This window comes from Pogonomyrmex barbatus, unplaced genomic scaffold, assembly GCF_055798465.1.
Source record: "Pogonomyrmex barbatus isolate J1 unplaced genomic scaffold, ASM5579846v1 scaffold18, whole genome shotgun sequence".
In the NCBI taxonomy this organism is placed as follows: Eukaryota; Metazoa; Arthropoda; class Insecta; order Hymenoptera; family Formicidae; genus Pogonomyrmex; species Pogonomyrmex barbatus.
In genome coordinates, this window is record NW_028297114.1 from 6,931,136 (window position 1) to 6,949,570 (window position 18,435).

The window sequence follows — 18,435 nt, forward strand, 5'->3', positions numbered from 1 at the left end:
GGCATTGGGCAAAGGGTCTGGTCCACATTGGCGTGTCCAATCCCTCGCGAGATGCCCTCGGAGCGATTACTTTCGCGGCCTTAACTCGATCGTTCATGCTAATTTCATAACAACTACCCTCGCGCCAATGGGCGAGCACCGGCTTAGACACGAGTCAGAAACGATGAGCGGCTCTCAGAAGGAAGGGAGAAACGAAACTAAAGAGGTTTGAGTGGATCCACCTTCTCGAGCGGAGGTAGCGAAAGGCAGCTATTTTGCGTTGAGACGCATGTTCGAATACTATAGGCGGGTCGTAAAATGGAGAGTTCATCCAAGGCTTTTAAGGGAGGTAGGAGAATAATAGGTGTGTGCCAAGAGCTGCTGCGAGAACTTTCCATATGGAGAACAGGGGCTGCCAGAGCTAGGGGTCATCGTCATCGCGTGTTGTTATCGCGGTTGAAAGTCGCGACCATTTAAAATTAACTCGCATTATGGAGAACTTATTAACTTACCCGATTAATATAATAACTAGTACAGTAATATCGCATCATGCGAGTTTACATCAAGAGAAACCTTTAAATGCCAAGATATTATATTATTATTATTATAATATACTGATACTGATATTATTGATCGACGAAAGAAAGGTTAACAACAGATTTATTTTGAAAAATGTATCTGACAACTGACTCTAGTAACTGAAATATTTAGATAAAAAAAATTTTCTAAAGAACCTTGAACACTTTTATGTATAAAAGTATTTGCTTATCATTCAATTTTTCAATTAATGTCCATTTTATTGTGTAAGAAGAAGTATGTCAAAATCAGCGAGATGACAATATCGTTTACGCAATAATTTGGATTAGAATACTTTCTATTAATATAAAACTTAATAAAAATATGAACGTCATATGAAGAAAATTATAATTAACTGCAATAAGATGATTAAACATTTCATTAAGATATAATAAATCAGACAGATCATTTTGCGCGTAAGTCTCAGATTCTCGCTATTATATTAATTACAATTCCGCAATCTCTTCGAATAGATTTTTATGATATCGATCCATATTATACTGAATAATGTGTAGCATTTTCTAAAACTTGTTTCAACTTTAATTTAATTATATAACAATCATTATCAAACGTTTATTGCACTGTGTATGACACGATATTGAGCTCTATCTCTACATTCATTATTAACGTCAGGATTATATTGTGTAATATAGGAGGAGAGGAAGGAGGATGTATAATTGGAACGTTGCGCACGTATTTTCGGACCAGTGAGCCCGAATCGACATTATTATCAATGTAAGGGTCCGCGAGAGGTAGAAGAAGGCGATGCAATGCAATAATATTTCGCGTTTCGCCATTTTTTTCTCATCCAAAACTCTGTTGAGCTCATCGCCGAGTCGCCGCGACTCGCCGGTGGCTCTCCCAACTCAGCCGTGGGTATTAATTTCACGAGAGAAAGAAAGAGAAACGAGGAGAGAAAGGCGGGGAAGAAGAGAAGCTGCTGGACGAGCAGCAGAGAGGGCAGGGACGCGGCAGAACAAAACGACACTGAAGACCATCTATGAGATGAGAAAATAATAATAAAGTGGAAATGAGCGAGCCGGTCCATAAATTGCTCCGCTCCTTGTTAATGGTCTGGAGGCCCGAGGCGACCTCAGCTAAACGTGGCCCGGTCTGACCCGGCTTCGACTGTCTCTTTCTCCTTCACTCTTCCATCTTTACTCATTCTTCTTATCTCGCTTCGCTTCGGATCTCTCTTAGTCTTGGGCCCGACCGAAGAGGATCTGGTCCGACTCGTTCAAGGCGTTCTTTCTCTCTCTTTCTCTTTCTCTTGGAAGACTCATTTCTGTGCTTAATGGACGTCCAGAGATGCTCCCCCTCCATGTTGAATCTCTGGACTCTTGAGAGCCAGAAAGAAGGACTAAAAGGATCCAGAGGATACAAAAGATACACGTCGATGGTAGGTACAACCTGTGATTGGCGACCAGGCGTGGCTCTACCGACAGATATCCGCTCCTTTTTAAATGCACCAAAATCAAACGCATTAAATGCAAGTTACATTTCTGCTATATTCACTTTCAAAATTGCAAGCTTCTCTGATAATGAAATACCAACAATAAATGGATAATAGTGGAGCATATAATGCCGTTTGTGTATATGAAACTGCGTATTTCTTTATATGCGTATATATATATATATATATATATATATATATATATATATATATATATATAGTGTGTGTGTGTGTGTGTGTGTGTGTGTGTGTGTGTGTGTGTGTATGCATATATATATATATATATATATATATATATATATATTAAAATTTAGTATTAATTAGATTTAAAATAACATCATTTAAATATCACATAATTTTTTCTTTTATATTTTATATTTTGTTTTCTTCTAAATTTATTATCTTAATGTTAAATTTTTTATGAAAAATTAACAATACTTTAATTAGCTTCAGTATATTCAATATAAACGAATTTAATATAATCTTAATAATATATTTTATTTTACAATATTTATTTTGTTATTGATTTAAATAATTGCATAAAAAGTTGAAGATTAATATTACAAATATAAATTATTTTAGAACTGTGTTGATAAAGAAAGTTACTGCTTATATTTTTTAGTATGCTTCAATAATCTTAAAATATATGATACACCAGCAGAGGGCAGCAGAAATCAAGAAACATGTTGCACCCTCTTTTAATAGCGTTAAAGACTAAAAGAGGCAACTTCATAGAGGATAAAAAATAAAAAGAAATAATTTTTTCCGCTTTATTCACATATAAATAATAATAAATATTAAATATGTTTTTTGAAATTAAAAATAGCATGAACATAAAATTTAGATAAAAATAAGTTAAAAGATTGATAATGTAATGTTATTTACAATTGGTAAAGAAATGTACTTCTTTATTTTTCTAAGTAACCACTTCCATTTTCTGACTGCCGATAAAATCGGCGTTCTGGTGTGTGTCCGTGCTACTTTTACAATTCGTGAGTTAAGAATATGCATATACAATTAAACATCTATTTAGTCGCATAATTTTATATATATATATTTTATATATATATATATTATATATTATATATTTTATATATATATATATATATATCTTTTGAAAAACTTGAATTATACTTGTAAAATTGGTCCATGAATTTTGAACAAGTGCATCAAATAAATTAATAAATACTTTCATATTAGGATTAAATATATACTCTAAACTCTAAGCTGTTTAAACCTATCCATTTCAAGGCAATACATCTGTGAAAATATCCAACTGCAATACTTTTGTAAATGCATGAATACATAAAAATAATTTAATAAAAGTTTTACAATTTTGTTGCGTGTAACACATTCTATTCGAACGAATACGCGTACGAGATTTCATTCTGTTACAAATATGCTATTGTCGCATTTGAATATGATTCTCTTCATATACCATTTAGTCATTTATATAATAAAATAATTACCCATTTCCACATTCTAGACATCGTGTCTGCATGCAATTCGAATTTCGGAAACGCTAATAGTCTTAATAGGAATTCGTCGATATGCAAGGTCTTATTAATTCAGAACAAGGTTAAAAAAAGAATGTTTATTTAAAAATAAAATAATTTTGTTATATTGTATTTGCATACTTCTTTGTAACTTCCCTATAATAATCGAACACATATTGACTCACTTGCTTGCATTTATTCATCGAAGCTAAAAATTCGTTGTGAGAAAATTGACCGATGCTATGACAGCATATAATATCTTTATTAATACTGTCAAACGTATATGTAAATTCCGCTTTTGCATTCTGTAAATAAGTGAGTAATTATAAAAAAATATATATTAAAAAATAAAATTTCTCCCTGAAAAAATACTTTTTATATTTTATTATCTATTATTATATGCTATTATTATATGCTGTTTATAAATACTTTTAACTGTGAGCTGTTAGGATCCATGATTATGTCTCCTGTTTCTTTCTCTATCATGCAACTTACAGCTGCAACAGTGAATTTCATTGAAAGTCCTGAATTAATTAATGCCAAACACGATGCATTAATGGCACAAGCTAATAACTGAAATATTTTATTTACATTATTTAAATTACTTAATTTTTACCAAAAAATGATACACAATACAAAGTGAAATCTTACCCCACCAGAATCTTGCATCTCTTGTAGATTAATGCACACCATAGTGTTAGGATGAAATGAAACTAATACAGCAGATTCACAGGTCTCTTTTATATACGTTTCGATTAATCTATCATCAATCTCTAAAATAATTAATAAATAATGTAATAATAAATCCAAAGCAGTATTGTAACATCAGTTGATAATTTGTAAATATCAATTTTTAAAAAACTTACTCGCTGGTCCTTTAAGAGGAGTATATGTAACTTCAATTGAAACCCTGTCATATGCCATTTTTTGGCTTCTTGTTTCCAAAGGTCCATTAACACCTGCGATAATTGTAGTATCACCTATGTGTAAAAGAACAACAAACAAAACGTTAAATCGAAATAATATTACTTGAGATAAAGCTTACCTTGCATAAACATTGTGGAACCATCGGATCTTGATAACAAATTAATTTCGCAGTTCATCGGTCGTAATATACAATTAATTTCAGTAATTTTCTCGGTCATTTTACACAAGTTATACAGATCTTCTACTCATGTAATAATTGGTAATAAAATTTGTTATTTTTCGGAATTCATCCAGCTATTGGGAATGTCTTAATCAAAGTGTAGACTATACAGCACATATAAATAGTCTTTGGTATAAAAACACTTTTATTAGATAATTCTGCTTGCTCTTTTAATAAAATTATAGACAACTCTGATCGTTTTTAGTTTTTCTTTCATCAATAAACTTCAAATAAACATCATTCAGATTGACAGAACAAGGATATGTAAGAGGTTAGAAATATGAGCTATTGAACACGTGGCGTCATCGACATGAAGTAGAAGCTTTCTCACTGGTGGCATTATGAATACTCGATAAAGGAGGTAACTTTCCAAGATAATACATACATGGCAAATATATAAATTCCTTCATATTATATTCCATTTAACAAATATATTTATATTTTATCTTCTTAAAGTATGCTTAATATATATAATAATTATTATTTGGAATATACTTTGAAGGTAAAAAAAACTATGTATTATTAATATGTTCTAAATTATGTCCATCTCTTGGCGCACTTTATAAAAAAAGTATTGATATAAAAGTATTGATAAAAAAAGTATTGATATAACATTGGTGCGCAGAAATTTAGAAAAATATAATATAGAATATAAAGAAAAATTATTCATCGTCATCTCTTGTTTCTTCTTCTTCTTCTTCTTCTTCTTCTTCTTCTTCTTCTTCTTTTTCTGTTTCATCCTCTTGTTTAATTAACAACTTTTCTTTTTCTATAGAAAAAGATTACTTTTAGAAATATAAAAAATAATAAATATATACGCATGCTGAAACAGTCATTTTATAATTATATAAGAATATATATATATTTCTTTTAAATAATCACTTGATGCCTCTTCTTCGATAGGATCACGAATTTCCATAATATCCGGTCCAATTTTGTACTGATTTTGAACAAGTGGCATGTCAGAAGGACTATAATTATACGCGTTGTATTTGTAACCCCAACCAATGTACACATTAGCGAAGCGTCTGTGAAATGACATCACCAAAGTTACATTAGCATAATATCATGTATGTTATATTACGTTAAACCTTTTTGTGTGTGTAACGTCACTGCACAGTTCAATATATATAATTTCGCTTCTTATCTTACCATAAGCTACAAATATTTATAGCAGAAAATGGGATATTAATTAAATAAAGTATACTATTCTTTTACTGCAACAACATTTAATTAAATTATATTTAATTATGTTGTATTTTAACGTATTTGCTAATAGAGTAACTGGCTATTAGATTAATTTAAACATTAATATCGACGAAGTTATATTAATTGCAATATTTGCATACTTCCCGGCTGCAAAGGCAAATGCTCCAGGCCAAATATTCGATCTGATAAAAGCAATTGCAATGTCTGGTTGTATATATGACGATTGTCTAGCAGTCCATGGTATCACAGAATCATCGATAGCATCTTCGGACAAAGGAATCAAGAGAGGTGGCCCAATTTCTTTCTCCATCATATATACTTTTGCTTTTTCTACTTCTTCTTCTTTCTACATAATTAAAAATTCTTATTTATTTAAACAGTTTGATAAAATAAGCTCTCTCAGGAGTAATCATAAAAAAATAATAATAATAAAAATATATGGTAAATATAGCAATTAAAGTATTTAATCAACTAATATTGACAATTTTTTCTTCCTTGTTGGAATTCCACCAGACACTTCGTCCTTGCTTGAGAATATATGGACTATGATGACACCAATTTAACATGGAGGGATCTACAAGATCCTTAATTGGCAAAGGTCGATAATGAACATTTTCTGATAACTCTTCTTGTATATAAACTGTATATGAATAATATTATATTTAAATAATGTAATGTAAAGGATTAAGATATTATAATTGATAATTTTTCAATTTGCATCTCTTTTTGTTACTATTTAATAAAAAAATAATCTCTAAAGAAAGCAAACAAGTTCGTTATATATTACTTTTCTCTCTTTCTCCTTCCATTTCTTCATCCTCGCCTTCTTTACTGAGAATGAAGAAACCAATCGGCGAAATATGAGTGGTAGCGCTGATCCTTGCAATTTGTGCACGAAGATAATTTTTTTCAGTACCAGGAAACAATGGAATCTATCTCAAAACAAGAAAACAATATAATAAATTAAAAGGTTAAATTAAAGAAATAAGACAGGTCAATCAAATTGATTTTACAACAGTTAATTGATTTTAAAACTAATTTGTTGTTTGATTTCACTAATTCTAATTTTCTTTGATATTTTATCTAATTTCCAAAAAGTATAATTATAATCCTAATAATTGCTATATATATATATATATATATATATATATATATATATATATATATTGCTTATAATGTAAATTTTAAATTTAATTGCGATTTATCCTTGTTCATTATTCTATTATTATTATTATTGCTTCGTAAAACTTTCATATCGTGACACATCAGAAATAACAAAAGCGATATGTGGGTTGTAACGTTATGAATGCGTCATGGACATGTTCGTAAATAACATCGCTCTAATCTAGGGTTCCCTTCATTAAAAGGCATCACGTACCGGTGTCTCCAAGTTTCCCGTGCAGTATCGAACAATCTGTCGTGCAATTACTATCTGCTGTGGTGTAACCATTGGAAGTTCGATCCACTCGTCCAACCCAGGCGTATTGCATACAAAATATACCTAAATATGGTTATTGATGTAGCGAATGACTATAAAAAAATGGAACTATAAAAACAAACGAGGGGCGCTGAATATTAATTTATTTCATTGTGACATTTTTTATATCATCCCGATAATGAAAAGTTTGTAAATGTGCACTTTTTTATTAAGGCCACTCCCAATTCTTTCGATAGGTATTTCTGGCAATCTCCATAGATTAAGCTTAGGTAGTGATGGAAAGGCAAGCTCCAATGGTTTCCCTTCTAACGTATGTTTGTACAGACTCTCCATTGTTTTAGCTGTTTCCTTCGTGTCTCCTTCTTTGACTTTTATTTCCGTTTCTTTCATCGCTGTTTCAATTTCGACTTCTTCTTCCTTTCTTCCAAATTCTTCCAATTGTACTTCAGATTTCTCTTGCTATTTTTAAAGAAAATATGATATTTCCAAAGGACTTTAAGATCCTACATAATAGTTTTCAAAGTGTTGATATGATTTGTTTCAAGTGAATGTGAATCATTATTTTTTTCTTTTTACGTTGCATTATCCAAGAAAACGTAATTAAAAATTAAAAGATTAAAGTTCTCCTATATTTAATATATTTTAATACTAATACTTTTTTTACCTCTAATCTGCGAACAAGCTCATCCGTTTCAAGTTCAGCTTCCAGTACATAGTAATTTTTAGGTTTACCAAGTATTTTACCCCAAAATCTAAGATATCAGTTAACGATAGGAAAATGTAAATATTAAATGTACAACAGTGTACAACAGTGTGATATGTGGCGTATATCACACTTTTGAGAGTTTATAATGTATTTTAAAGCTGTTTAAATCGAATACCTAATATTTTTAAGCGGCATTGTCAATGCAAATTTTCGAATTGATAAATTAAGCAACATCACTTCGTGTCGTGGCAATCCTACACCCGTCTGCTCAAAGTAGAAGAAAAGTTTTAACATGTTGGGAAGTTTCTTTTCCTTATCGTCCTCGTCCTCGTCCTCCAGCCTTTCTTGTTTGCCTTCGTCAATCTGCTTTACAGGCTATGATTGCAAGAAAATTAAAGGGTAAGGGATTATACAAAACGGAGATTATAGTTCGCCTCGTCACTTGCACGTTATTTATTTGAAAAAAACTTGTAATGTATCATGATTTCATTATCCGTTACTTGTCGGACCATACTTGAAAGAGTTTAATAAATCTCTTTGCATCGTCGTATTGTACAGGTGATATGTACAAATTTCGAAGATGATCTGTCTTAGATTTAAATCTTTCCTCCTTCAACTTTCTGCTATACTCCTCAAAAATATCAATAGCATTTTGTGGCCGTTCAGCTAGTATTTTTGCCAAAAGCTCGATTAAGTGGCCATATCTAAAGAAAATTGTTGTGAAAGTGAGTTAATAATAATTTTTGTTTATTCAGTATTATTCAGTATTATCTTCAATATTTTCTCTTTATTTTTATTTAAAATATTTCCAAGCTTGTATATATATAATAAAATATTAAATATATCATTTTAGAATTAATGCAATATTATTACTTTTATCGCAAGCGTATTACCAAAGTTTCTCTTGCTGCGAAATATAAATATATGAAATATATTGAAAAAAATAAAAACATATCACACAAAGGGAATAGCAATTGCATAGCTGTTATCGCAGGAAATTCAGCGATGCGCGTACAAACTGTCACCCGATTCCACGCTGCGTTTCTGAAGAAATATCTTTGCGCGTCGAATATCGTGCTTCACGCTCGGAACATCGTTGGGGGGAGCTTCTTCCACGATATAAGAATATGCCATTCTTTCTTATTATGTTGTTTTTCACATTTCACTGCATGTAGTTAGCTTGCAAAATTGCACGTAATGTCACATTGCCGGATACTCATTGTCAGTAATATTATCGCAGTAACGTAACCGCTATGCAAGCTTCGTCATCTCGTTTGGTAACTTATATCAACACCAACTGATTTTTTTTAATCGACGCTATTCATCCGTTTCTTCCGTTCATTGCCATCCTGCCTGCCGCGAAATCACTGCGATTGCTGTTACAAAAATATAAAATCTTATCTAGTGACCTAATTATTTCAACACACTACACTGTTAAAAATGCTTTTAATCAGCTTTGTTAAAAGTAGTTAGCTGAGATAAATATTGCCCACGCATTTCTATCGAACTTGTATCGTAAATTCATTTCCGATAGAAGATGTAAGACGCAAGCAATTAAATAAAAAAATTAAAATTATAATAAAGGAAAATTTTCGTTTCAAATATAATTATATTAAATTATTGAATATTTAACACCTATGCACACCTAGTACTAACTAGTACTAACAGCAAAATGAATATACCATATATGATACATATACGATACATATAAAATTTTTTAAAACGAGTTTAATATATTTTTTTATATATTCGTATTCTTTAATTATAAGCAGAGTTGGGAAAGTTGTTTTTTAAAAGTAACCGAGTCGTTACCGAGTCAAAAAAGTAATGAATTACTAATTCTGAATAGTAAGTCGTTATCGTTATCGTTATTGTTATTTAAAAAGGAAGCTTAGTTGCTTTTTGCTTTTTCTTTGCTTAACTTGCTTACTTTTTCCTTGCTTACTTTTTTAATTCTGAAGCGAGATCAGATTAAATAAAGAATAAATTTTTCTTATATTTTTTCTTAAACTATTAATGTAAAAATAAAATAAAATTTTTTATTTTAAATTCGCGAGACTAAACAATTTAAGAAGATTTTAAAATACTCAAAATGCAAAATACAAAAGACGTAGTTTTCATTATTCATTCATAAACATAGCAAATTTATACTTTCTATTCCTCAATTCTTTGTTTACAAATTTTTAAAAGGCGCTATTTATAAAATGGTTTATGATAAACTATTCTTAAAACTACTCTTAAGACGAGTTTTAAATGTAACAACAGACTATAAATATATCGATTAAAGACGGAACATTGAATATAGAATTTATAGAAATTATGTTATGAATAAATTTAAAATATAAAAAGTAACGATGAAAGTAACTATTAAATTTGTTACCGTTACTGAAAAGTGTAACTACGTTATCGTTACAATTACTAAAAAAAAAAAAAAAAGTAATGCCTTTACCACTTCGCCATCCAAAAAAAGTAATTGTAACGGTAACGGCGTTACAAGTAACGCGTTATTTCTCAATAATCATAAGTATCTAATCATAAGTATATATATTTTATCAATATATATTATATTGCATTTATTATGCGATATAATAATGCGATTATTCTTTGAATAATTCTCAGAATAGCTAAATTAAGAAGAAAATGCGAATGAATAATTCAATAAAGATGAATCGCACAGTTTCTATCAGCTTGCATCCTGGAGCAAGTTATCGTCTATCGGGTGTCCTAAATATGACGGACGCTTCTCGAGGTCACTGGCTGTTTCCTTTAACGCCCACCCTTCTTTTACGTAGCGTAAAACATGTGTTCTCTGTCGTTCAAAGCTGTCGCAGTAATAACGTATCGAAGTTTCTTTGATTGAAAGATTTTCAAAAACTGTTATCATATCATACTGTTAAAATTAGTTTTAATATAATAAAAAAAAACGTTATAAAAAAAATGTAATAAAAACATAATAAAAGAAAATTATTGTATAAACAAATTTTTAACTCATTTATAGGTCTGGACAACTTTTAAGTTGGAACAACATGTTTTTGTACGATTATTGTAAGCTGCAACAAAATATATAAGCAACATATATAAATAGCTTGGTCATAAAATTGAAATTACTATTTATAAAATTACAAATCTTTTGAAAAGGAAAATTGAAGATTCAGTCATAACAATACAATTCAGTCATAACAATACATTTTTATTTCTCTGTAAAATTAGCGAATTTCTCATTAGATATACTATACATCTTAAGATAACATTCTTTTACTTGTAAATCTTCTTGTGTATGAAATTTTTTTATCAAATTTCATTGCATCTCAAATATTTATTCATGATGCAACGTGTAATGAGCGCGGGTTTAATTACAATTCGTTGCTACATCATCAATAAGCTGAAATTATGGCTGTGCCGTATCCGTGAGGTACGGTTCGGTTGAACACGTGATAAGCTTTGAATACATTGCACGCAGATCAGAATTTCGTAATTTCAAGAATTATAACAGTGGTGGTGTTGGACGAACGTATTACACATCATGTCACGGTTATGGTGTCCAGCACGCTTTTCGGCAAGCCAGCTGCGTCACACGGCATTCCCGCTCGGCACTTTACCGCTGCATAATGCCACGTAATTAACAAAATGGTATGTCGATTAATAAAAGGGCGAGCGCGTGATTACTCGGGGTGGCATGTATTGGACGGACGAATTTGGAGCAGAACGGATTACCCGATTCGCCAAAATTCAATAGCCACCGCCGTTTGACGCGCATTGTTCGCGCGACGACCAGATGCGTTAATTAACAAAAGGCCGTTAATGTATGGGCGTCTATTGCAGATGAGATGTTTTCAACCGATAACGATGATAAACGAGTTCGGATAATCCGACTGTCGCTCGTGCGCGAGATAGCGTAATAGTCCGATAAAAGACAATTACGGTATTTTCATCGATTATTCCACTTTCCACTGTTATCATCGTTATCATCGTTACACTGTACATGTAAATACTTTCTTAAAGAGATAAAAATAAAAAAATAGAAATCTGCTAATTAAGTATATACAAACATGTAACACGTATGTTAACTTGTAATAATTCACTCTTTTTCTTCTATTATAAAATTTATTCACTATCGAGAGAATATGTTAAATTAAAATGATATTAATTAACCTAATTTTTGTAAAATTATTAAAATATATTTTATATTTTTAAAAATCGCTATTGTTTAACATAATTTTATCAAGTTTAATTTTATTTAATTTCATTGTTAGATTTCGTTAATTAATTAATTTTTAAGAATTTAAAAAATTTTATTTAATTATAATTTCAAAATTATTGGATCAGCTTCAACATTTTTGTCAAGTCTATCTAAAAAATGTTTAAAAATTATAATATAAAAAAGTTAAATCTCTGTAAAATTGTACATAAATATTTTTTAATACTTTTACGAATCTTAATATATTAATCGGAAAAGGGAAGGGAAGGGAGTAGAAGGAGAGAAGGAGGGAGGGAGGGAAAGAGAGAGAATATATGAGAATATATACTTGTGTATTTATATATGTAATGCATAGTAGAATATTAAAGAATAAAAGAATCTCCGGATTTCCCGATTAGTAAGAATATAGTTTTCAAAATTTCCCTTCCTTTATACATTTCATCGGAGGTGCTCTTAAAGAAAATGAAAAATGATAAATTTGTTAATCATAATATAAGTTAATAGTATTGGATGCATTTTAAATGTAAGTGACGAATGCTGGAGACGATGTCTGTAATTTGCGGAGGCGTTGGAATATGAATGAGTCCTCACCATTACCTCTCTCTAAACTATCTCGTTCTCGCCAATCGACCACCCCATCGTCTCTTACCAGTTCTACTATCCTCTCCTCCAGCTCTTCATTTTCTGCTTCCCCCTTCTTTCTCTCCCCCCCTCTCTCTCTCTCTCTCTCTCTCTCTCTCTCTCTATATCTAGCTATCTATCTCCCTTTTATATCACCACTCTTCTTTGGTCCCTCTTCCTCACACCCACACTGACCGAAAGCAGCTCATATCGGGGATCGGTTCACTCTCTAGTTCCACGCTTCTTTCGGTCAGTTTTCTGTCGTGAGTTATACGCGTCCTTTCGTGAGGACCGGCTTTTGTGTCGTACTTTAGGCCCTATAGCTTCGAGAAACAGAACCGGCGTTGTGTTGAAATAAGAACGATTCTTCTCTGCATTCTGGATATCCATAAAACGGAAGAACCGAGATATTCACTATGCATCATCGACTTTTGAGGTTCGTTATGAATTTAAAATAAAACACATTTCTCTTATTTTTGTTGAACTAATTGCATAAATTATCTTGATTAAGCATCATCAATGTTTTTTCTATCTCTTATTAATTTGGAAGTAAGATATCTCTCTGTTTATAAAAAAGAAGCATATTATATATTTATTTTTTTTACTTTAGATCTGTATCAATTTGATCTTAGTTTTCATATTGTGTTCAAGAAAGTATTTTTCTTTTTGTAATAATTTTTCTTTTCTCTATCTTAAATTAATGAAATCTTAAAACTTTTAATATTTTATAATTGATATTTTTAATAAATTACTTTTATTAATGTCATTGTAAATGTAAAACTTTGTCACTTTTAATATGTTCTATAAAATTTACAATTATTATAGGATTAATTCAACATAATACAATTGTTATTCCACATTTTAATTGCATTGATATTTTATATCGTTTTAGTATTTATCAATTAATGTAATCATAAATATATATATTGTTATAAAAAATGACATCGCTCGTTACTATTAAAAGAAACATGGCAAAGCGCACCATATATATTATATATTTGCCGTTTCTACTTCACAGCATCGATCGATCTCTTGTAAATTGTTTCTAATCGCTGTCGACTCACTTTTCATTAAGACGTTCACGATTAATCGAATGAACGAATGAATAGAATTCAAGAAGCTGTAAAACTTTGATTTTTCCTTGTCCATGAATTTGCCTATAACGAGATTATTGTTATAAACACAAATATATGCATTACTAAATGACTCGCATTAAAATTCAAAAAATTATTTAAATAAATTAACTTAGCGTTTATTATTACTGTAAATAAAAATAATTTGATTTGTAAAGTACATTTTGTAAAATATCGAAAAGCACATCATATCTTGATTACATTATTCAAAAATTTTATTCATTTGATTTTATTCTTTGTTTACATACATGATTTACATGTACGGTTAAGAGTATAATAAAATAATAAAAAAAATAATAGTACCATTTCAATTACATATAATTTCAGAAAAATTAAGAATAATATTTATATAATTAAGATGATATTTCTATCTTTCACATAAAGAAAGAGAAATTATATTATGGTCAGTTTGTTAACTTAATATAAAACTAAATTTAATATAAAACTAGTTAATATAAAACACTTAATATAAGTAATTAATATACTAATTAATATAAACACTTAATATAAAACTAGTATTCATGATTATTGATATAATTTGCGATATTGTAATCACTGATATTTCCACATATTTTCTTGCGTTTCTTACAGATGTACTACGTTAAATTTTACTTACGTAGATTTACTTCATCTAATTCTATGTTCTAGGAATGTATCTGCACATTCGAGTGGAACAAATAATTTCTTCTTATTAAATCATATCATTAAAAAGAGAAATAAAAATGATGATTGCTATCCTTACATTGATTTCCATTGATTGATATGAAATTAATATTTTATAGTTTATTTCTATACATATTTGCATTTTATAAGATTTATAGTTTAACGTTTATATGTATATTTTTTGTAAATTTTTCTTTATTATAGTCGAGATTGTTACTATCACCACAAGATTGCTAAGCATGAAAGTAATATACGATTGTGAGCATTAAAGAATTTAATAACGATACTAACTGTATATTCAACTTGTAAACATTGTTTGGAGAGAATAAAATTATAATATATTATGCAAATTGATTAGTCAAATATTGAATAAAATTGCATGCAATGGGACAGGGGGAAGCAGAAGCGAAATTTGTGGCGCTTGAATATTGGAAGGCCGCAGGCCCGTGGTCCATGACCGGTCGACATTCGACACACACGCAGCCTCCTCCCGGTTCTGAGAGAATCGGAGTCACGTTCAGTCGGTGGCCGACCTCCGTCCGTGGAGGTGGTGCGCGTTATCGCTCCTTCGGCTTCTTCCTCAAGTGTGTTGAAAGAAATTTTCCGGCTTCTGCATACCTTCCTAAGGCTCATTCTCATCGGGCATGACGAACACTAGGAGCACGTGGTTAGTCGAAAAATTCTTTTAGCATATCTGTTAGTAACCATTACGTCAAAAAGATGTTAACTCTACTCCGTTATACTCCGCGATGTTTCGCAGTGTATTCTTCAATCGTCATGAATAAAGAACATAGGATGTTTGTCTTACCGTTGTCTGTTTTCTTAGATTCAATTCTTAATCTCTTCCTTAGGCTGGGAATCAATTTTCGTTTCCCAACCGTCTTAATTAACTCGTTTTTGCGAAGCGTACGAAAGCGTACCCCGTTTAAAGAGGGAGTTTTAAATTAAAGATTGAGATGGTTTTTATGCATGATTTGTTTGCTTTCTATCACGCCGCTTCTATTCAAAGATCGATGGTATAACGCATAACTAATAATTACCTAATATACCTATACAAAATCTTATTTGTTCTATGATGAAAAATTCATCGATATATTTTACATTTTTCTTTTGGCTTCTTTTCTACCTCTTTTATTTTTCATGAGAAGATTGTATTAGGATATAATACTAATAATAAGAATGCATCTAGATTTGAAATATCACCGAGTAAATAAAATTTGTTATTGTATAAATGTTTATTAAGTTACTTTATTAATTAATGACAAACAATTTTTAAGTTTCAATAATTTGTACCTTTACATCCACGTACGTAAATTCGTAGAATGCAAATTTATTTACGAAATTTCATCATAATCCGAATTATATTTTTCCAAATCATTTCCAATCGTTAGATGTGTGAAAATTTCATAGAAGTCTTCAACTCCATTCGCCTTGCAAACATTTTATACATTTCATACATATCTTTCGACATGCACAATCCGCACATGTTGAGAAAGAAAAGATTATCTTTTGAGTCCTTTGAAACACGAAGGACAAACTGGTTATCATGTGCGTTTTCTTCTAACTGGCTTATTTATCCAAATAATTGAAGCTTTTTTAGATTTAATATATAACTTTTATTTTTATTTTATTTTCTAGATAATAAATAACAATCACGCTATTATTTAATAAGAATTTCTTTTATGTAATCGCATAATGCCGTTGCATAGCTATCATAAATTTTTCTATTTATGCAGTATATGATACGTACTCGTTTCCAATACAATATATTTCTCATGTCTCATTCTAATTTTTATTTTACACACACACACACACACACACACACACACACACACACACACACACACACACACACGTACGCGCGCGCGCGTATGTAACAAAACGCAGATCATATATATATATATATATACATATATATATGTGTGTGTGTGTGTATTTACATACATGTATTTAATGTACATATATGTGATATACGCGCGTGGGTATATGCCTAATGTAAATTTGAAAGCTGCATTTTACAACTTTTATTTATTCTTTCAATCATTTAATACTAAGCAATTAAGCGATATCTTCGCAGTGTATTTTATGTAAATAGTGATTTAAACAGCACAAGCATTTATAATTATTACAAAATGTGTTATTATATACTCACGAGTCACGAAAATTTAATGTCTTTCTGTTCGATTTACGGTTATAACAGTACTTTGCTTGCGGCACTTATAAAGGGCTATGGTAACGAGCTTTCAGGTACTATTCTCTTGGTTAGCTTGGCAGGACAATGGTTTATGTTGATTTCCTCCAACTCTAAATATCTTTTCGAGTGTGTATATGTGAAAAGTATATGTAACTTATTCAATCGTCAAAATTTAATCGTCATCACACTTGTCAACGATACAAAATTTAACATCACATTTGCGAATTATTTCATTCAATATAATCACAAATCGTACTTTACAAAAATTTAAAAAATTAATTGTACTTTCCTTTAGATTGTTTTATTTATTTCATTTATTTATATGTGTTTATGCAATAGTAAACAAATATTTCTTCTTTATTTATTTATTTGATTAATTAATTTGTCATTTATTCACATTACATATATCATTCTTCTTTTGATGCAGTTGAATAAATTCTAATAAACGTTTTTTTTTTTACAATTACATATTATCTACTCTAAACTACTATCTACTATTGTTGCACTCTCGGAAGTGCATTTAAAAAAAAATATCTTCATGCTGACATAGTTACAAAAGTCATTTGTCATTTGTGCGATTCAAATATATGAAAAATAATATGAAATATAATTCAGCGATGTTCTAATATCTTTCTTGAGTTTCAAATCTGAGAAGCCTGTTTAAAGAGTTGTAAATTCATACCAAATAAACCATTTGATAACAGTGGAATTAATATATTAATTTCAAATTCTGATCTCACGCTGTATATTCGCTCAAAATTTCTAACGCGAAAAGCACTCTGTCAAGTGTATAGCCGGCTACATATGTTGCAGACAATCCTGCATTTCGTGGCTTATTTTAGTTCCTTTGGGAGGGAAAAGGGAGAGAGAAAGCTGTTATTTCTGTTCCATAAGTTAATACTCCAAAGCAGCTCTCGCATTTGGTTATATACCAGGCACCACCCCGCGGTTTCAAAAACACTTGAAAGTATTACGGTTTTGTTTATTATTAGACATTTTCGTTTGTATAAACGAGATTACTTTACTTTGTCTAAACAAGAAAGGGTTAAAGTATTTTATTTATTTATGTAATATTGTATAAAATATTTTTATTACAACTCTGTGCGTACTTTGTACTATCATGCGTTTCCGATTACGAAAGATACATTTCCATATTATTCGAACTAAATTTAAATTAGACTAATTTGTTGTGAGCTACTTAATCGACAAAGTTCTGCTCATTATTTGTTAAAAAGAAATTCATAAAACGTCTTTTCAATTGATGTAAAAGTTTGTACTCATCGAAGTAATGTTTTATAAATGATACGAATGTATAGCATGTGTGATAAGTTTTTGCGCAAACACATATTTATTTCTATAAACAGGGATAAAATTATTTTACTGCTGTTTTCATCTGATTTGATATACAGTTTTTAATATACATATAACAAAAATCGATTTCAAATTAAATTTTTATACGCACCTATAATGTTTTTGTGGAAATCACATACACTCTTATCTCTCAGATTCTCATAATAAAAGAAGTTATCAATTTAGTCAATTCCAGCAACAGAATCTTTTATTTTTATTATTTATAGGCTCTTTGTTTTATTTATAGGCTACTATATAATATAGGGTATTCA

General features: G+C 30.1%; 3 protein-coding genes across 8 annotated transcripts in view; 1 reads left to right on the top strand and 2 right to left on the bottom strand.

Moving 5' to 3' along the window:
* Positions 1-3,587: 3,587 nt before the first annotated feature.
* Rrp46 (exosome complex component Rrp46) lies at positions 3,588-4,927 on the bottom strand. Its single transcript, XM_011642960.3, has 5 exons — positions 4,550-4,927; positions 4,371-4,484; positions 4,156-4,277; positions 3,934-4,077; positions 3,588-3,809 (listed from the first exon to the last, which is right to left on the bottom strand). The coding sequence occupies exons 1-5, from the start codon at positions 4,647-4,649 to the stop codon at positions 3,627-3,629; spliced, it is 663 nt and encodes a 220-aa protein (XP_011641262.2). The 5' UTR covers positions 4,650-4,927; the 3' UTR covers positions 3,588-3,626.
* On the bottom strand, positions 4,700-10,604 carry Rsph4a (Radial spoke head protein 4a). Its single transcript, XM_089075009.1, is given in 11 exon segments — positions 4,700-5,474; positions 5,534-5,679; positions 6,001-6,206; positions 6,313-6,500; positions 6,648-6,792; positions 7,239-7,361; positions 7,500-7,757; positions 7,963-8,050; positions 8,180-8,379; positions 8,519-8,708; positions 9,020-10,604. Coding segments are annotated over 11 exon segments (1,824 nt in total). The 5' UTR covers positions 9,139-10,604; the 3' UTR covers positions 4,700-5,313.
* Positions 10,605-13,047: 2,443 nt separating this feature from the next.
* The window catches only part of Ppn (proteoglycan-like sulfated glycoprotein papilin), a 72,267-nt gene continuing 66,879 nt past the window's right edge, over positions 13,048-18,435 (top strand). For 4 of the 6 annotated variants that reach the window (XM_089075331.1, XM_089075326.1, XM_089075325.1 and 1 more), the window contains exon 1: positions 15,249-15,286. In XM_089075331.1, the coding sequence (XP_088931457.1) occupies positions 15,264-15,286 (23 nt within the window). In that variant the 5' untranslated portion in view covers positions 15,249-15,263. Of the gene's footprint in view, positions 13,260-15,124; positions 15,287-18,435 lie in introns of those variants that run through there. The other 2 variants (XM_089075330.1, XM_089075329.1) reach the window with 2 other exon arrangements.

Bases quoted from the DNA above. Each gene is read 5' to 3' on its own strand.
- Rrp46 (XM_011642960.3), bottom strand. From the start codon at position 4,649: ATGACCGAGAAAATTACTGAAATTAATTGTATATTACGACCGATGAAC. The intron at 4,485-4,549 runs GTAAGCTTTATC...TTTTACACATAG, and splicing joins TTCCACAATGTTTATGCAAG to GTGATACTACAATTATCGCA. The intron at 4,078-4,155 runs GTAAGATTTCAC...AAAATATTTCAG, and splicing joins AGATGCAAGATTCTGGTGGG to TTATTAGCTTGTGCCATTAA.